This window comes from Suillus discolor (assembly GCF_016758755.1).
Source record: "Suillus discolor strain FC423 chromosome Unknown F5147scaffold_55, whole genome shotgun sequence".
NCBI classification, from domain to species: Eukaryota; Fungi; Basidiomycota; class Agaricomycetes; order Boletales; family Suillaceae; genus Suillus; species Suillus discolor.
The window spans coordinates 248,182-267,347 of record NW_024541302.1 but is presented as its reverse complement, the minus strand read 5'-3'; the positions used below and the strand labels follow the sequence as shown (position 1 = coordinate 267,347).

Sequence of the window (19,166 nt, the reverse complement as noted above, 5' to 3'; positions counted from 1 at the left end):
CACGTGACTCATGACCCGAATTGAGAACAGATCCACTAGCTCTAGTGCTGTAAGTGTAACATTATCGAATCTTGCAATTGAATGGTCGAGGACAATATCTCAGTGATGCGTCAATGAAGCTTTGAAGGGCAGTAAAGTCTGAATTTTTTCAGTGGTTCGAGTCGACAATATTACAAAGACGATATCAAAGACAATACTATTACCAAGCCACGAGTCAGACTTGCAACATCAAAAACATATGTAGAACTTACGTTTGATACGAAGTTTTATGATATTATGGTTGTCCCGTGCCAATGAGGCTTGTAATTCGTGTGTCAAACCCCTCGCTACGAACTGGCATCTCCGGAGTGTGGAATGGGTTCTTCATGACAGCGTCTGCATAGGCCTCGTACACTCTTTGAAGAACCAAATCCGCTGTTGCCTCTGCCAAGGATGTGAGAAGAACGAATTTGGTTCCTGTAAGATATCAATGTAAGGGGGTTAGCTGTGATGTGCGTCAGACCAAGCACCTGTCGCGGTCAACAAGATGGTCATCTTAAATGTCTCCCCTTCAATAACCTGTGCACCTGAGCTTGAGCCAGTAGGGGATAAGCGACTTGTAATAGCGTGAATTCCGTGCAGAGTACCAGCGAGGACTAAGTACTCGTTTGATGTGAGCTGAGCGAGGCCATCTGAGAAGGACTCAGTCATGGACAAGGCTGAACCCATAAACGTTCTGAACAACCTGCGAAATTGCGCTGGTAGACCAATCCACCGGCTTTGTTAATGACCTTTTACACCTTGCCTTGAGTAATTGTTCGGGTAATTACTCGACGAAAGGGTTGAACCTACCCATAGGCTAAAGATTGCCATTGGCGCGAAGGGGAAAGTAGCCAGCGCGGAACTTCGCGTTCCACGGACCACGCCGATCTATCTCAGTGGTCTTTCTGGCTCAACCGTTCACCGTTAGGCTCGCATCTTTCAGTCAATGGAACTTCGGCCACGTTGCCAGTCTTCATTTCTGAGCTTGCTCCTATTGTTGTTTGCATTATGGCCTACATTAACGATACAGGGCTCGACGCTCGGGCAACGTGATTTCATCCAGTTAACCTCAGAACAAATTTTGGCTCTTGCGACCGCAACGGACCCAGTCGCAAATGTAGACACCAACAATCCCACTTCTCATCTTTCGAAGATCCTCATACCGCGCGCTGGTATGTGTCTATTCTACCTTCCAAGTTAACTGAAACGAGTGTAACAGTGGGTAGTGAAAACATAACCCTCGTTCGTGAATATATCGTGTCCACCTTGAAGGCTTTGGATTGGCACGTCGAAGAGGACACCTTTGCAGACAACACTCCGTATGGTATCCAGTCATTCACCAACATAATTGCGACGAAAGATCCAACCGCCTCACGCCGTGTCATATTGTCTGCGCACTATGACAGCAAATTCTTCCCCAACTACCCAGATAATCAGGTACATAGCAGAGTCTTCAATTATGCACACAGGAAATGGTATGCTAAGCCCATCAGTTTGTGGGTGCGACAGATTCCGCAGCACCATGTGCAATGATGCTCGACCTAGCAGAGACTTTGAACCCCTTTCTTGATCAGCGCAAACAACGTCTCGAGGAGGGATATGATGATGATGAAGATGTGGCAGACACGACCCTCCAACTCGTTTTCTTTGACGGCGAGGAAGCCTTCAAAGATTGGACTGACACAGACTCTGTATATGGAGCTAGGTCAACAATTCTCTTGAGGATAGCATATCAGAACTAAACCAATGGTGTACTTTCGTTTAGACATCTCGCAGGCAAATGGTCAACAACTTATATAGCGCCTAATTCTAAACGACGGTTGCTTGGGCATGCAAGTTTGACGGAGTTATCGACCATCGAACACATCATCCTCCTCGACCTCCTCGGCGCCCCGAACCCAACAATAAGGTCCTATTTTATCGATACAGCTTGGTTATTTGATGCCATGGTTTCCGCAGAAACTCGGCTCAAGGATGTTGGTGCTCTTGATGAAGCAGAAACGTCTACGAACTTTCGCAGCTTCTTCTTGCCTCGAACGGGTTCTGGGAACCAATATAATTACGGGTATATCGGAGATGATCACGTACCCTTTCTACAGAAAGGTGTCAACATTCTTCATATCATCGCATATCCATTCCCGCGTGTCTGGCACACCCTTCGCGTTCGTTATCATTTTCATGCGCTTGTCATTGCTATTGATCTCACATTCTCTAGGATGATGCATCGGCACTTGATGTATTGACCATGCGCCGATGGAACATGATATTACGCGTGTTCATGTCCGAATATCTGAATCTTCGGCCCGAGATATCGCAACCACCCCCCAAGCACGATCATCTCCAACGTTCCGCCAGTGAATTGGTGAGATTTAATCTAGTCATCAATGTCTCAAGCTCAAAAAATCATGGAGCCCAGTGACCGGTTTTAGAAATAGGTCGACGGACCAAAAGACCAGATAATTATAATTTGATTTATTGATACAAGGCGGCGATACGAACATCTACGAATTACAGAGAGGGAAGGAACACAAACTGAAAACCTAAGTGAAAAGCGCTGGATAAACACGTTTACAGCGTAAGGACAAGTGCCTTGTAACGCTTCACGAGTTCGGAGGCATCCATAGCGAGCTGTGGGTGGGTGTCGCGTTAAGCTCTGTTGCGTTTGAGAGAAGGGCATCAGTCTCAGACCTTGTGCCTTTCTCGTGCGTCATCGAGACGTGTCTTTGCCTTCTCCATCAGCCTCTTTCGTGATTTACGCATTTCCACGTCCGATGCATGGGCTGTGTGCAAGATCATCCTGGATATATGCGCTTTAGATACGCTAGGAAGACTCACCCATAGCCTTCATCGTATCTACATTTTGTATGCGCTGGGGAACGAGGTCATCGAGCAACTGAGGATACTCTGCACACAACGCCTGGATCTTCTCCTTGAAGACTAGTCAACGAAAGAGGATGCTTCGGCCGTTCTCTATGAAGCTTACTTCATTGGCCTGAAGTTGCGCTGACAAGTCGGCGCGATTTGCTTCGTGCTGCTCTTTTATACGGGCCAGGGTGGTCTGCGCCGAATTGCTTTTGAACGCAAAGGAGGTATTGTTCATCGTGTAGAAGAATGCTGAGCAACTTACATATGAACTTCAACTTCCTCGACGAGGTGGGCGCACTCTGTCCGAGCACTCGCGAACGTGGTTCTCATCCTAGCTTCCAACGAATGAGGACTGTTACTCTTTTTGTTACTTGGCAAAGTTGGCATCCTTCTTGGCAAAGTTCAGTAGACTGTCATGGCACGCAGAAATAACGATAAACCAAGTGCTGTTTGTCTACTGCGACAAAGCGATGAAAGAATCAAGAGCCCAAATGGTACCTCAAGTCATACCTGTGAGTTATAGAGTTTATCCTTTCACTAATAATGGACGCGATAAACAGGCTTGGTGCAAAGATAATCCCGACCTATGCTTATACCACGACAGACGGTTTAGTGCCAACGCAGTGTCTCACTGTTACGCCTTCTTACCGTTGACCGCTCTAGTATTGTGATAGCGGGGGCTGAATGACAATGATAGCTATAGTAGTGGCAGTGAGTGAACAACTTGGATGGTTTAGGATAGTTTCTTGATCACAGACACGGCCTCGGCGGACGCGTCTGTGGCAAAGATCAAAGATCATGTGATCTAATAACCGTGCCAATTTTTCCTAGTACTCCTCCAAGTACGAACCGAGCCTATACATTGTACAATATTTGGTATCCTAAGCCTGTGTTAAGGGCAGTTCCCCCAACTCCTCCAGACAGTCCAGCACAATTCCCAACGCAACCAAACCAAAACTTTGCGTGCCATAAGCCTGTGTTCCTGCCTCATAAGCCTGTTTTCCCTCCTCGTGACTCGCTTTGTACTTCTCCTGACTCAGCGCCCAAGCAGACCACCCGTTCTCTAAGCCATCCCGCACTTCGTCGGGCGACGCGTCCGCCATACTCTCCGGTAGCATTCTGCCTCGAATATCACGAATGAGGACCGAAATGCATTCTCTCATTGCATATGTCCGATCATTTTTGAAGCGCTTCTGTGAGCACTTGTCAAGGATAGTTCCGACGATGATTTCCTCCTCGCGCAGGCGCGCACCGGGTACCCGTGAGAGTGTGTGACAGGTTGCAACGTAGATGAGTTCGTCGACGTATATCGAGTATATATTGTTCATTGAGACGTTAAGTTTCGAAGGTCTTTCACGACGCTTCAGCTGTCGTTCGACTAAAGGACGAAGTGTAACGGAGATAAGATCACTCAGCGGCTTTTGTAGCTTCTGAGGAATATAAGTGGGAATATCGTCGAGTTTGATGTTACGATATAGGTGACCCAAGGCCCGGTCGGATTCATAATAATCTGTCGGTCGGGGAGATTCCACCTCTGCTGCATGCCAATCAGGTTTGTAGGGGATGAGGTTGCGAGGAATGTCTTCAACGTTGACCTTCCATCCGTTCTTTGGGTAGTCAACGGCTTGGCTATGAAGGGCTGCTAGCTTCAGGCATGCCTCATTGAACGTCCCGTCCTATGATATAATCTGAGTTCGAGCTCTGTACATCTTTGATGACACTACGTACGCTAGCTTGATCTGCGGTGAACACAATAAGCTGGAGTGTTTGATCCTTGTAGAAAAAAAACTTACCTGCAATAGTAATATGCTTGTCGGACACCAGCCCCTGTAGCCCACTTGAGCCATCGATCAACATACGCTCACCCAGAATCGACGTACCACAACATCTGAGTTGATATATTCCACAACAAAATTACACACATCGTCAATTGTGCTGGGATGTTCGATCGTGAAAGGCTTTCCCGAAGGATAAGACGCTGGATCATAATGATCAGGGAGGATCAAGGGTGGATATTGTATAATCTCATAGAGATCCCTATAAATTATGAATATCAGATCAGGACAGAGGTGGCATTTCTCCTTACCCGTCAAGATCGCCACCGCCGAGCGAGTTTGGCAAACAGGTTGCGCCTATGGTTGAGGATATAGGTAGATGGAAATTTTTCAAACACTCGTGCACCTACCAGTGGATGCAAATACAACTACATTCTTCAGGTGACCGAAAAGGCAAAGTTTATCACTTGGAGGCTTTCCGATGGCATATGACTGTTGGACTAGACTCGAGTTAATTTGCGATAAGTGTAGCACAGGCAGGAACGTACCGTCGCCTGGATGTATGACGGGACTCCTCGAGATCATACAAGGTCCATGAAGCCATGTGGGTTCACTATCCCCTGGCTTGTGAACACACGCTGAGAGGGCAGGTAAAAAGTAAAGCGAGCTATCGGAAATGAGTGGCATACCATATATCTTGCCGGGAGGCAGCTTGAACACATTCGAGTAGCCTTTTTTGTCGTACGCAGGTCCCTCATCGGTGACACCCATCAGCATGTAGCTGTTAGGAATTGGGATGCGCGCATCATGCTTGACTGCTCGCAATACGTGGTTGATGGCACAAGCCCGTAACTGCGCCAAAAAAGGGGAGTCGATGTTCCGCTGAAGGATGTGTAGGCTTCAACTCCAAACCGAGGGTATTAAGTCTCCGTAACGTCGATGCCAGTCGGAAAGATTGAGACAGTCCGTGGCTTTCCAAAAGCCCCGCAAAGAGATCGACTGAGTCGTGAGCGGTACGTGCCTCCGCAACAACCTTTTGCTGCAACTCCATAAAGGTATCCTTTGAGGCACCTCGATCTTCTAGAACCGTGATCAAAGGTCTGTACGAATCGCTTGAGTATCTACACTGTAAAACTGAAATGATAAGGAACTCGTATATACCTGTTAAGATGAGGAGTGTTGGGTTTCACAACGGGACGAGCAATCTCTATCATAGCATATTCTTCCCCATGATCCTTGAACTTGTTCATACTTTCTCGTAAACGAAGGTGGATTCCCTTGAGTTGCTTGTCAACAGCCACAACGCCTTTAAAGCCAAGGAATCTGATTTGGTACTGTAGCCCCGTTTAGTACAGCACTTCCAAGCGTGAAAGCACTGACCGCCGAAGGTTTCACTGCATGCGCACCACCATCTCGTCGAGCTTCGCAGAGAGTTTGCCAAATTAAATCAGCAAGTTCATCACTGACGGTGCCGACACCATCAGAAAACATAACACCATTTTCGACGATATCAGGCATTTCCGACCACTGCGACTGGTGGATCTTGACCGATGGATCTGTTGCCGTAAAGGCTTGCTGAAAGGCTGTTTAGAGGAAATATTGACAGAAACAGCTGACTTACAGCCATCCGGGCAGCATACTTCGAAGGGGAATAAATGCATCCACTGAAGTCTCCTAAGCTACTTCTTATCGTATGCGCGTTGACCAATCCTTTGGTATCGTGCTGGAAGGAGCTAACAAACCAAACAGCGTGCTCCCTGAGTGCAGATGAAGAGTATGCTAAGAAATCGAAATGTTTGCCCGCAAGCTCAAAACCATCCTCCAGCAAGCCCCCGACACGGTGCCTGACGAAGCTCGCCCCATCTACTTCTCTATCCCAGCGATACTGGAGACGATCCTCGTCACGAAAATCGACCCGAATGAAGTTGCCTTCATAGCCTTCGTACTCGCGAATGACGCGATTTGATTGCAGTATGTTAGGCCCTTCAAGGATGAGCCGAGTCGGAGTGACTGTAACACGATGACAATAAAAGCGGCCAGCAGGCGCCTCGGGACGGACATTCCCGAGCTTCTCCTGTACCACCCGCTCGAAGCACTTGTTGATCGTTTGGCCTGGAGGACGAGCCGCAGCTTTTATCACAAAGTATCGCATGATGGCTGCAGCAGATGGTCGGTGGCAGCGAATCAGATGGTCGATATTCGGGCGTAAATTCTCGAGTTCCTTTGTATTTGCAATACCATTTCGGAGAAGAGCCTCAATCTGAAATGCTACAGGCCAGTCTGAGCTCAATGACTTCAGCCATCTTTGGACCCAAGCCAGTCTTTTGCTCGCGAAAAATTCCTGGCAGATGGCCTCGATGCGGACTCCAGAGATTGGAGGACGAAGCTCCGCGATTCTACAGAACTGCGTGAACTTGTCCAGATCTCCATCTTCGGAGAGAATGATGCGTATGTGGTGGGCGTATGGAGCAATTTGCTCATGCCCTGGATGTATAGCACCCACGCGTTCGCGATAATTCTTCTTATCGGAATATGTTCCGGTAAGGGTTCTGTTGCAGTCTTCTCTTTCGATGATCGGTGGTGTGAACAGATCGAAGCATACGTCTAAGGAGATTTTACACTCAGAAATTCAAGCTATGGGCACCATGCTTACATTGATTACCAAAATCAGAACCCACAGCCATTTTGTTGATGTTGGCGAAGGTAATAATCAGGCTGTATAACAATTGTCCTCGCGCTGGATCACCGATCTAACCGATTATAGGATGAGTGGTTTTCTATTCATAATAAAATATATGCCAAACCTTTGCACGGATCAGTTTGTGCTCATATTCGAAGTTCAACCACCCAAGCTCGTTGACTCGGAGAAGATTGGACTGCCATTCCACACTGAAGGTACGTGGATCTGATGGGCTCGCACCTTCAGGGCGATAGAATATACCTAGGAAAATAAGTTCATATGATCCAAAGGCGACAGGCAAAAAGGTATACGAGGATACTTATAACATACCGATTTGCACTTTAGCGATTCGAAAGTCTGAACTTGACGCATCGATCTTCTCCTGCCGTTTTTGAGCGATATCGGGGTCCACATAGGGGGCCTTTGTGAGAGTGACTAGCATGTTGTTTGGGATGTGGTTGTTTGTAGGGGCGAATTTCAGACGCTTTTTGCCGACCTTGATGGTGACACCATCTTCGCCGTCAACAAGCCGACGGAATTTCAGCCCTACATCCCTAGAGGGCAGTCTGAGTGACCCAAAGCCTTTGTTACGAACGCCTCCGCATTCATTCTTTTCGAGCGTGACTCTAAAGTTGATGGGACGATGCTGCGCATCGGCATCCGACACAAATGGACCGGGGCACGCATGTAAAACCTCTGCGATCTTTTTTGTGACCTCATACTCAGTTGCTTGAAAGTCTACGTTTCGTATGTAAAACTCCATGAGGATGATGATGGTACACAAGAGAGAAGAATAGATGGTCGATCGATAAGCTCAGCCGCTGGAAACGAGCACTATTCGGCTGCTAAATATATATAGACATCTGAGGCTCTGACTCGTTCCGGTCCCCGGAACGCTAACCGTATAGCCCAAGTTTAGCCGTATTCATCATGATTTTGTTGGTAGAAACTATCTAAGCTTTTTTTGAATGTGGCTTAAAGCAAGAGGTAGAATATACCTTCGCACATTTCTATATCTAAATTCGATGATATCCATCGACTCTTGAGTAGCATTGCTACTTGTACGGTATGCCTGCAAACGCCTCAGACCCCAAAGGCATTGTATTGAGTATCCATCCGACTTACCATTTTGTATCTGAGCAAATCATGTGAGGATGCTTGATGATCACAAGAAGGAATTACGCACCCGTTGGAACTCATCGTACGCCGTGCTCCTCACATTTTCATGAGCATTGCGGATGACCCCCACCATCCATTCGGCAGCTTGACGCTCATTCAACCCAAGCGCAAACCGATCTTTGAGGCGCTTGATAGTTGGTTCGCCTTTGAAGGACGGGAGACCAGTTCCCAGCATGAGCTGGACTGTGCTGACGAGCTGATCCGCATGTGGTCGGATAGCGAGGAAAGCCTTCACCGTCAAATGTTGAAACAGTTCGTAGCCTTGAGAAAGTCTGCCACCCATTAGAACTACCATCTCGTGGGTTAACTTGAAGGAGCTAGGTTCAAACTTGACTCCCTGCAAAGTCTAGTCAGAGAACTGTTCAAGGTATCGTGATGGCGACTTACTCCAGGACGTAGATAGACCACAAGAACGATGTCAGTAATCATCAATCAATGGTTGTCAAATGAAAAACTCATCTATATCGAATAGGAATCCAAAGTCTGAGATCAAGTTTAATGATGCTTGCTGTACTCTTAGACCGGTAAAACTCACCGATATGTACTATATGCCCTTCGCCATCAATCATGATATTCCCATTGTGACGGTCCTTGATCTGCAGAATATAGCAAGCAACCGAATATGCAGCCATAGACTGGATGAAATTGAGGCGAGCACGCTGGAATGCAACAGTCTCTTCTCCTCCGTATTTCGAAATAAAGAAGTCAAGCAGGTCGTTTACTGTGGCCCTTCCCATCTCATCTCGAGATGTGGCATTTGGTACCACGTCAATGACACCACACTATGATATGCATGAGCGTGATATAGCGTGAATGAAAAAGAAAAGGCACTCACTCCAGCGGCAGTTGCGGTAACTCTGTAAGGGAAGAGATAGAGGGTCAACCCGATACTGGTGAAGATGTTTTTGAACATCGCGATGATCTGTAAAGCCAATACATCTTGTCGGCAGTCGTCGCCAACTTTGAAGATAGCCTGTTGCCAAACGTCATACTCCTCACGTTTCTCGAGTCCACCGTCCAAGAGAGATTCCGGGTTAGAATCAATGATGACGCGCTCCTTCCTCACTTTAAAAGTAGCCATGAACGGTGCCTTGGGTGAAATTGTATCGAGTACAAATATAGGCGAAAAATGATCCACACACCTTAGCGTGACTTTGAAGCGGTCGACCAGACTTCTTATCAATGTCGATAACACTACCGTCTGGGTTACTGGGAAGGTAGACTCCAACATCAACAACTATCTTGGCCATCTCTTCGTCAATCTTTGCCTGTAGAGACATGTCAAATTATATCCTAGGACGATCTTCGAGGGTCTCACCTTTTTCTCAGGTTTCGACTTTTTGATGAAGGGCTTCAGTTTCCCAGAGATTGAGGTTACTTCATTGAAGAATCCGAATTCCCGATCGTAAAAGGCACGGGCATTACCAGATAGCGAATCCACCACCATAGCAGTCATCCGATCTAGCGCAGGTTTCATAGGATCTTCCTAATATCATGTTAGTGGAGCAGAGAGGAAAACATGCATCGAACTCACAATCTCGGCAGCATCATCCTTGAAGCAATTGGCCTTCATGTTCCATATGATCTGGTGACAAAAGAGTTGAGACACCTTTGCGGTTTCAAAAATGAACTGCGCGATATATTCTAAAGCATATATTGAGAAACTATAACAGCAGGAGGCTGCAGATACACACCAAGGTCATCAAACCGAAGAGCCTGGACGACTTGAGGAACAAAAAAGAATGTCAGGTCGACAGGATGCTGCTTCAGGACTCGATGGGCATATTGTAGCAAGAGCGGATCGTTGCCGTGTCGTCGCTCGAAGAAAGTAACAGCGATCACAGGAGTGACAGGCGCCCATACGATGATGTACTGACAAAAACGTAAACTCGCGAATCACGATATCGCAGAAAAGAAATCACCTTCAGCTCTCGTCTCGGTCCACTTCGGAAAGAATCTCCGATCAAAAATCGTAGAGCCTCTGGAGTGTCAACTACCTGGCTAGCGTTCGACCGCACCAGATTCTGCACCTCGGCGTGAGCTGCTGGACTTTTGAAACGTTCGGTTAGATGGACCGTTATGGCTGGGTCTACCTCCCACACTGTTCGGACTATGCCAGGCCAAGCCGACTATCAAAATACATGAATTGCTATTCACAGAGCCATCAAGGTACTTACCTCAAGCATATTGCGCTCGAGCAGGCCATGAATGTCACTGCCTCGCTTCGCTTCGTTGCTAGGATTAGCCCAGACCGTAAGCCTGAATATCTCATTCTCGATCAGAAGACGGAGTGGCTGGTTGATGTTCTTGAGGCGCGTAGCATAAACTACAACCGATAAGTTCAATGCAAAGAAAGGAACGTCGGCTGTGCTTACGGGACGTCTTTGACGCAGAATGATGAGGAGCAAGGCTCGAAAGAGATGACGTATTCCTGATTGAGTCACCTTGGAGATGTACAAGAAATTCGGACATGACTTTGATATCAGCGTCAACCTGCACTCGATTGGCTCCAAAAGACCACCTGGACAGCATAAGCATTCGTACAAACACTGATATCTGAGAAATACACTGACTGAGGCCGAACAGCAAACCACGAATATGCTGTGCGATACAGACTTTCGCGTAACATACACTCGCAGACAGCATCTAGATGTGAGCTCTTCAATGTCTCCAGTCCAAAAAGAAGGAAAGTGTAGCGTAGCTCTCGAGCCAGTGGATGAGTACTGGACGAATCGTCAATATGGCTTCAAATAGTAGACCTGTTGAATGTACCTAAACAACTTGTGCGCTTGCGCAGATCGCAAAACAAGTCTCTGGATGAGGAACATCACAGTCGAGCGACAATATCTAGCTGCTTGCAATCGACTGAACAACATCTGTAGAACTAAGGTATGGGGCATGAGCAGCCGACGAGCTTGAGTCGTTGCTCGATCGATTTCGTCCTTGTCGGTTGGACTATAACTGATGGGATGATAGAATGGATCAGCACAGCTGTTGGTTGTCAATCACTTGGGAATTTAGAATGCCGACAAATCGACAAACTTTGATGAGGCTGAGAACACGCCCTTCCGATCTTTCACAGTCCCAAACCAAGACGTGAGCACTTCGCACATGATAGCCACTTCCATGTTAGGGCGCTCCGCGATGACCCACGTCCATGTTTCAATACCCGCAGCGACCGCAGAGGGGGTGAAAACCTCGAACGGTAGAGCTACCAGGAAATGTACCAAGGTGTAATCGCACTGAAAATTATCAACACGGATGCCAGAAACATATAAAGCATGGTCTAACCTGCTCCAACGATATAAGAATCGCTGCACAACGGAATAATAGACGCTGCAGATCTTGAACAGTTAAAGAACTACGTTTATTCCGAATGTCATTCATTGTATCGGCCATCTTGTCCTTGAAAGGCTGGACACCAGTGCAGTGCATCTGAGGAGCTACTTTATCCAGCGAATCTTGATCTTGCAAATGTTAAAGCACCCGACCGTCTATCAGGTAGACCGACTTACTTTTACGAGCCGCAAGTCGCAGACCAGCAACCTCCCCTGCAAAATAGCATTTACTCGCAAGTTGACTAGCAAGAGCACGTGCACGATCAGACTTCCAGTTTGACAGGCTACACAGAGAAGCTAGGATGTAGAATGATCAGAATACTTGTACATGATTTGAAGACCAAGCACCTACAAAGTTGTCGGTGCACAGGACCAAATGCTTTGGCAAATGTTTCGGCAACAGAAGCTCCTAACTCAGCAGCGTCCGCACCAATCAGTGGTTGTGTAGCCGCAAGATATTTCTGTATAGAGGACATGACATGAAGGAAAAGAGGTGCAAATGACGATAACAAAACGAACCTGAAGCGTCGACTGGAGCTCAATGGGAGCCCGGCTGAGTGCAAGTTCAAACCATGTGTTGGCATTGCGCTGCAGCTGTCCAAGGATATCATTTCGTACTTTGTAGTCGTCTGTGAGCTGCAGCGTGATGCCAGTGCGCTCAGAATGGAACTCGCACACCGGGTTGTACTGCAATTGAATTAAACATCAGCTACTCGATTAATATAATCGGGTTTCTGTCACCTCGTCCGTAAACTCGTTCTCGCATGCGTGACGCAGAAGAGTAAGGCACTCAAGAATTGCATGCACCAGTGGCGGGTCGCACATGAGGGAAGGAAACGACGTGATCAAGCTAAATAGGTATTTGGCTGCGACGTCCCGAGCACGAGATATGCGATGAGTGCTGGCTACGAGCAGCTTGCGAAGTTCCTCTGATAGATGGGCTGGTAGTGCCTGTTCCACAGCTTGGGAATTCATCTCTCCCATGCATCCACGCATAACCTGTTGACAATGTAGCTCAGCGCACCATATCCGAAGATGAACATTACCTTGTCAGCTATAGATTCCATGCATACAATAAGATAACTCTGTCGATTCAGGCTCCCATTCGTGAAGTATGACACCAAAGAAGACGGGAGACCAGCAGCAGATCGCATACTCTCAACATCCTGCATCACCAATAAAAATATTACCTGTCCCGGGGACAAAGAGCGTATCTCGCTTGCGCGATGTGGAATATGGCGTGTAAGGAACGACCGATGCTTTGAGATGACCTATTGAAATCATCAAGTATCCTCTCTTTCCAAACAACGCAGCACTAACAGATTGTGCATATTCATGCCGGATGACAGTGCTATACTCGATTTCACTCGCCGCATCATGAGCATTCTCAAGTACCAGAGTTGGCGTCTTCGTTGCGATTTTCGCCAGCACAGGTATGAGCCACGTCATCGCGCCCCTCTCCTCGCCAGATGTAAAGTGGAAAAGGACGCAGAGGAACCACATATTCCGGAAGAGACACGTGAGCTCTTGCGAAGCGGCCAGGTGCGGAGAGTAATCCGGATGGGTAAGAAGCGCTTCAATCGGCAACAACAAAGAGGCCAGCTGCTCGATCATCTCTTCCGTCTGAATCGAACGTTCAGCACAACATTTGCAATGTATGAGCAAACTTACCTTGACGTGTCGATCAGATGTTGCCACATTCTGGATAGCAACGCCTTTGTCTCCGAAGAGAGTGAGCAGCTCAACCAAATATACGTCATACAAATCTGGTCTTTGGTCTAGTTCCCGTGCAAGCCTCGTCTGGGCGGCCAACACCTGCTATCCATCAGCACACATCATTGACTTATAATTCCATACACACCATGTTATTAGAGAATCTCGGGTCCTCCAGGTTCGTAGCGCGATTGATAAGCGAGAACGCGCGGGCAACGTCTATGAACGACTCTTCAGGAGCTACAAGCGCAAGATCCACGAGGTTATACGCAATCGCAGCCTCGAGAGTTGGCTCCAAAGTTCGCAAGCGCTGCAATAACATCGAAATGGTAAGTTTTGTAACTTCTTCCTGGCCCGCAGCATGGAACTCGAGTGCAAGCCGCGTGACAACGGAGATAGTCGTGATCCCGATGAGCTGCTTCTCTTCGTCCGAGCGACCGTGTAACCCTGTTTCGTCGCTTTCGAAGGTCACGTTATCATTGGGAGAGGTGATCGAGGAGGCGTAAAAGGGGTTGGAAAGGAGTTGGTTGGAAGAGGATGATTCGGTTATTTCTTTGGAGGTCGCAGCGATGTAATTGAGGAGAGAGTACATGTTGGACATGATGGAGTCGTCACCAGGTGATAGCTGGGAAGGCCTGAGGTGTATTGAAAAAACCGGGTGAGAAAAGACATACCTTGATACAAAGTGCAAGGCATTTGGCAGCAGCTGTCAAAGGTGGGGGTGCACGCTTCTCGGTGTTGAATGCGAACTCGAATATCGAAAGAGGCGAGGTGACGAAACGGCGGAGATGGATGGCAAAAGACGGAGCTATCTCCGGGAAGCTGTAAAAGATGAGCCAAGGAAGTGCTGTGCGTTTCATAACCTGACTGACCTTTGCACAAGCACCGTAGTAGCCTTGAGCGCCGATTCCTGAACAAGATTGTCCAGGATGGGTGCACTGTCGCTTAATAGCTGCGTCAGGCGAGTGTGAAGATTTTCATCTAGCTCTCGAAGCGCAACGGAGCAGACAGAAGCGAGCTTCTACTCATTAATGACGGATCAGAGAAAATACTCGGTTAATTGACATGCGCGAAAAACGTACCAAGCTCTCGGACATGGTCTCCCATGCATAAGTATCGATAGGAGGTTCGGTTTCCATAACCTCAATCTGATCCAGCAAATCACTAAAATACTGCAATGCATCTCTGATGATATCCCTCAGAGCTTTCCTCGTCTCCTCGTCATTCTCCAATCCCAAATCCTTCGCAGGACATTTCATGAGGTTCACCCACGCTTTATTCGCCGCCGCCGCTTCGCGCACCTGGCCCTTGTGTACCAGAGGAGTACTCGCGAGGGCTTGTGCGAGCACAGTCCATTCCATCTCCATGACACAGCATACGATAAAGTACCCACTCAGTGGGCGTCCAAATGCTATGTATCGAGAGATGAATGTGTGACAGAAGGCGACAGAGGTAGCATCGGCTTCTGGATTAGATTGTGCTTCTTGATGTATGTCAAGTAGGAGGCGGTTGATTCGTTCAAGAACGGGAGTGGCAATAAGGAACTGGAGGGACTCAGAGAGAAGGCGCCATTGAGAGGCGGTCCATGGGTAGAGAGTGGAAGTAATTGCGCGGTACAATCCGTGAACACAAGGCGTGAGATGTGTAAGCACATCTATGGCTACAGAGATGTCAGAATGCTTGCGCGAAAATCAAATGAAGTCCCTACAGCTGGACTCCTGGAGGTTTTCAACGATGTCGGTGACGAAAGTGATGATGGACGTGACAGTTCTGTCTGCATATTCTGGATGCGCACCACAAATACGCAGAAGGGCGGAAACGGTAGAGAAGACCAGCTGGTCAGGGAGGGCCCACTCTGATGAACAGTCAGGGGCACGGACCACAACATACGAGAGATGACATACCATCCCATGAGAGACACCGGTCAAAATCCACCCGTGGCACGTCATGTAAAAGATCCATTAGGACGGGAATGAGGGTATCAATGTGTCTCGCAATATGTTCCTCCGGAAAGTTTGCGACAAGTTCGCCAAAAGCAATGTTGCAGTGAGCCCTAGCCTCGGACTGCGCCGTCATAATAAGTCAACGTACACGCATCGAGCGGGCACTTACCATGAATGCACGAGGATCAGCCTCCCTTTCCCCCGAGTCACCATTGGGTGCACTCTGTTTTCCATCTGCCAGCTGGGCCTTGGATTGAATGAGGTCACGAGTAGTAAGGATATCCTCTTCTGTTTCTGTTTCGAGGGTAGCAAGGTCGGACAGAATCCGCTGGCGAATGTTCAACTCTAAGCTACAATAGCATCATCAGATTAAGCATGAACGAGAAGTCGAGTGACGCACCAGTCCATCGTTCTTGTGCAAGAATTGGAGTGCTTAAACGATGATGTCTAAATTGTAAGAACGCAAGCTTTTCATGTTGGCACCGAGCCGGCAAAACTACGGAGGCACTATGGCCGAGTGGTTAAGGCGAGAGATTCGAACACGTGATATCTCTTACGGTTTCCGTGCGCAGGTTCAAATCCTGCTGGTGTCGTTTTTTGAATGATCATATTCGTCAATCATACATTGCTGTCTTTTTCTCCAGGCGTCAGAATCATAAGAAATAGGTGGTCCGTCTTCTGCAAGGTTCTTCGCATACATATAGACACAGGTTGCACAACCGAATTGAAGGAACAAGAGCAAAGTATTCTCGGCGCAGCTTCACCACTGCACCGGCGCCGGGCCGGCAACCAATCCATCGTTATTTCTTGAACTCCGAAGTTGAAGTCAGGGACTGGCGCCTCCCAGCGCCGCTACGATACAAGTACAACAGTATATCTATAATGGGAGTTAAACTGGAACCACATTCGTCTTCCTACCTCTGCGACCTCCAATCCCCTCTCATTTCATTAACAACACCATCGGCCTCAGACTTCATCAACGCTAACGCGCGGTCGACATCACTTTCTAAAGTCTGTTCAGCCCCGATCACCATCCTAATACAAAACACCCCATTCAAGTCTGTCTGGGTGAGCGCAATATCATTCCGTGCTGCAAGCCGTGCATAGAAAGCACGGTTCAAAATATTTAGCTCGGGAGTGCTGAGTTGAGTTGAGGACTTGGGTGCAAGCCTGAAGACTGTCATGGCAAGGGAAGGCTTGGTGACGACGGAGAATAACTCGGATTCATATATGCTCTGTGCGAACTTGGTGTTCAACTTGATACCCTGGCGAGACAAGACCGAATATCAGTATGGGTTAGAGGACAATGATAATAAATGGGCTGACGTACATCGCTGATGTACTTTTGGAGACCTTTCACTCCCCGCGCACGAAGAACAAACCAGAATTTGAGCGATCGGAACCGTTTGCCAAGGCCTAACTGCCAGTTGCGGTAATCGATAGCGGTGCCTACACAAATTCATCGTTTATGCAACAGCCAACACTTATAACACTTATAAACAGACCAGCATTTCCGTGCCTTGTTCGCAAAAATTCGGGTGTAACGTCTAGTGCGTCTGTCAAATGTTTCCGGTGCCGCACCCACAAACAAGAGCCATCGAATTGGATTAGACCCCACTGCAGAAGGTTGATGAGCCCCAGACCGATGCCACAAAATAGGAGTAAACAAACCTTGTAGAAACTGGTGCAGAAAGAATCTACATAACTATTGATGGCGGGAAGTTGGTATGCCTCACGATATTCGGGACACACGAATGCAACGCCTGCCCATGCGGCATCGACATGCAGCCAAAGGAAGGGGTAATGTTTTGCTACGCGTAAAATGTAAATTTAAGGAGCTTCAATAACATGATCAGTATACGCACCGACATCAGCAATCTCGTCGAGCCGATCGACAGCACCGGAAGATGTCGTCCCTACAGTACCGACTGCAGAACGAGTAAAATGAATTTTGAGACAGCTATCCATGCGAAGAACATACTCAAGATGAAAGGGTGGAACCCAGCGTTCATATCCTCCTCCAATGCGACCTTGAGTGTGTCTCCACGCAATGCAAAGTCATCCTGAGCTGTGACTCCTAGTGCGCGGACTTTGAGACCTAAGATAAGCCCAGCTTTCTTCCCAAGCGAGTGGGTTTGGGTAGTGGTGTAGAGCACGAGATTCTCCATCGCTACCTGAGGGTGCTCATGAATGTATCGTGCACGTGCAGCGACAGTGGCGACTAACGCAGATTCAGATGCTGACGGCTAGTGCATGACGATCAGTATAAATTAGCGATATGAAGGGATTAGAAAAAGACCTGAATGACGCCGCCGCCGACCTCGGAAATGTTGTAGAATGACTGATCAAGCCCAAGTAATTGAGCGATCCAGTCCATGACTACAGCCTCAAGCTCTGTACATGCGGGACTCACAGACCACTACAAAAAGTTACAAAGATAGCGGAGTGTTGCGGTAGAGAGACGTACATTGAATCCAGGATTAGACGTGCTAGACGTGTATAATTCAGCAAGTATACCCTCGAATGTGCTTGATGTAGGGAAGTACGCAAAGAATGAGGGGTGTTGCCAGTGTGTCAGGCCTGTTAGTCCGAATGAGATAGGTCAATTTGTGGAATAGTGAGAGTCAAGTACCAGGAATGATGTACTTTTGATAGTCGTCAGCGATGAGCTGGAAGTCCTCGCCTTCAGTGGGGGCAGAGGCTGCGCTCGTGACGGTAAGAAGCAAGTGCGAGGCAAAACAAAAAATACGCACACGGGAGCGCCTTTCTGAGGTACCCTGGCTCAACTTGGGATAAGACAGGTCTATCCCTCAAGGTGACATGGTAGTCACATATCCTATCGATGGCTTGATAACCAGCTCTACGGAATCTTGGGTATATCAGATATGACAAAGGTCAAAGTCTGAGACTTGCAGAACGTACTGTTCAGCATTCATGACGACGAGAAATTGTTACTTAGGTAGGAGTTGACTTGAAGTGGAACAGGTAATTGTAAGAACCTGCGAAGTACTGTGAGTGCGAAGGGGTGTGTAGACCGCTTGCTGGGATATATATGCGCTGTAGAGTCAGAGGATTGCGAACGAGAGCAATATGATTGGAAACGTGCTGAATCCGAGACGATTGATGAAATAATGAAAGTGCTACTGGATGACGAATGCGAAAGTGAGACGTCGATGCCTAGTAGGTATTATTGCCTGCTAGTAGGGACTGTACATGGGCTACTTATACTGCAGAGTAGTAAGGGTCCTCAGTTATCGCTAGGCCGAATGGAACGCGAAAAATAGGGGAGTGGCGTCGCGTTTCACAAGTCATCTAAAAGAGACCTCCTGCTCGCATCTGAAAACCCAAAATTTAGAAACTTTGAGAAGCTTCCAAATATAGCTAGGGTCGGCTCACGTGAAAGGCATCTCAACCAATTGCATGAGTGCGCTACTGAAGTCGTAAGCGTTCGTAAGTGTCCGTAACACGCTTATTATATCCTGATTTAGTAGTATGCCGGCACAAGGAAAAGGCTGTGCCACTGCTGTGACTGCTGCGGTACTAGTACTATCTGCCAAATTTACGCTAAGCAGCAAATTGACCAAAATACACTTGCTTGTTACTGGCCACATACTCCGGACTCTGCATCGCTGCCTTGAAGGGCTTTACATGA

General features: G+C 47.7%; 6 protein-coding genes and 1 non-coding gene across 7 annotated transcripts; 2 read left to right on the top strand and 5 right to left on the bottom strand.

The window, feature by feature from the left end:
- Positions 1-34: 34 nt before the first annotated feature.
- On the bottom strand, positions 35-888 carry F5147DRAFT_710995 (transport protein particle complex subunit). The gene is made up of 5 exons (XM_041438295.1): positions 832-888; positions 725-770; positions 510-671; positions 252-456; positions 35-196 (listed from the first exon to the last, which is right to left on the bottom strand). Exons 1-4 carry the CDS (start codon positions 850-852, stop codon positions 275-277), a joined length of 411 nt encoding a protein of 136 aa, XP_041289470.1. The 5' UTR covers positions 853-888; the 3' UTR covers positions 35-196; positions 252-274.
- F5147DRAFT_710991 (uncharacterized protein) lies at positions 889-2,482 on the top strand. The gene is made up of 5 exons (XM_041438294.1): positions 889-1,193; positions 1,241-1,458; positions 1,515-1,726; positions 1,787-2,183; positions 2,237-2,482. Exons 1-5 carry the CDS (start codon positions 968-970, stop codon positions 2,438-2,440), a joined length of 1,257 nt encoding a protein of 418 aa, XP_041289469.1. The 5' UTR covers positions 889-967; the 3' UTR covers positions 2,441-2,482.
- A 21-nt stretch (positions 2,483-2,503) lies between these two features.
- F5147DRAFT_710981 (uncharacterized protein) lies at positions 2,504-3,666 on the bottom strand. Its single transcript, XM_041438293.1, has 7 exons — positions 3,535-3,666; positions 3,397-3,475; positions 3,149-3,277; positions 3,005-3,092; positions 2,857-2,950; positions 2,710-2,801; positions 2,504-2,649 (listed from the first exon to the last, which is right to left on the bottom strand). The coding sequence occupies exons 3-7, from the start codon at positions 3,271-3,273 to the stop codon at positions 2,590-2,592; spliced, it is 459 nt and encodes a 152-aa protein (XP_041289468.1). The 5' UTR covers positions 3,274-3,277; positions 3,397-3,475; positions 3,535-3,666; the 3' UTR covers positions 2,504-2,589.
- Positions 3,667-3,685: 19 nt separating this feature from the next.
- Positions 3,686-8,139, bottom strand: F5147DRAFT_710973 (RNA dependent RNA polymerase-domain-containing protein). The gene is made up of 15 exons (XM_041438292.1): positions 7,672-8,139; positions 7,466-7,602; positions 7,315-7,411; positions 6,283-7,265; positions 6,042-6,236; positions 5,823-5,995; positions 5,574-5,761; positions 5,351-5,476; positions 5,210-5,299; positions 5,072-5,161; positions 4,973-5,018; positions 4,767-4,923; positions 4,680-4,713; positions 4,615-4,619; positions 3,686-4,562 (listed from the first exon to the last, which is right to left on the bottom strand). Exons 1-15 carry the CDS (start codon positions 8,102-8,104, stop codon positions 3,768-3,770), a joined length of 3,549 nt encoding a protein of 1,182 aa, XP_041289467.1. The 5' UTR covers positions 8,105-8,139; the 3' UTR covers positions 3,686-3,767.
- On the bottom strand, positions 8,140-15,922 carry F5147DRAFT_710970 (uncharacterized protein; the record flags this gene model as incomplete). Its single annotated transcript, XM_041438291.1, has 32 exons — positions 8,140-8,290; positions 8,340-8,423; positions 8,528-8,837; positions 8,976-9,003; positions 9,056-9,302; positions 9,356-9,610; positions 9,663-9,788; positions 9,839-10,006; positions 10,055-10,164; positions 10,215-10,392; positions 10,443-10,649; positions 10,698-10,846; positions 10,896-11,041; positions 11,094-11,243; positions 11,293-11,511; positions 11,563-11,762; positions 11,812-11,987; positions 12,036-12,155; positions 12,211-12,319; positions 12,378-12,545; positions 12,600-12,857; positions 12,905-13,129; positions 13,179-13,481; positions 13,530-13,673; positions 13,720-14,196; positions 14,246-14,393; positions 14,444-14,592; positions 14,654-15,231; positions 15,280-15,426; positions 15,476-15,635; positions 15,684-15,864; positions 15,915-15,922. 31 exons carry the CDS (start codon positions 15,920-15,922, stop codon positions 8,397-8,399), a joined length of 5,871 nt encoding a protein of 1,956 aa, XP_041289466.1. The 3' UTR covers positions 8,140-8,290; positions 8,340-8,396.
- A 95-nt stretch (positions 15,923-16,017) lies between these two features.
- F5147DRAFT_t102 lies at positions 16,018-16,107 on the top strand. The gene has a single exon. It is a non-coding gene; the product is annotated as a tRNA-Ser (tRNA).
- Positions 16,108-16,242: 135 nt separating this feature from the next.
- On the bottom strand, positions 16,243-18,849 carry F5147DRAFT_754643 (pyridoxal phosphate-dependent transferase). Its single transcript, XM_041440295.1, has 11 exons — positions 18,437-18,849; positions 18,268-18,383; positions 18,147-18,215; positions 17,982-18,094; positions 17,814-17,933; positions 17,496-17,760; positions 17,380-17,442; positions 17,186-17,325; positions 17,020-17,131; positions 16,845-16,963; positions 16,243-16,779 (listed from the first exon to the last, which is right to left on the bottom strand). The coding sequence occupies exons 1-11, from the start codon at positions 18,448-18,450 to the stop codon at positions 16,429-16,431; spliced, it is 1,482 nt and encodes a 493-aa protein (XP_041289465.1). The 5' UTR covers positions 18,451-18,849; the 3' UTR covers positions 16,243-16,428.
- Positions 18,850-19,166: the final 317 nt, after the last annotated feature.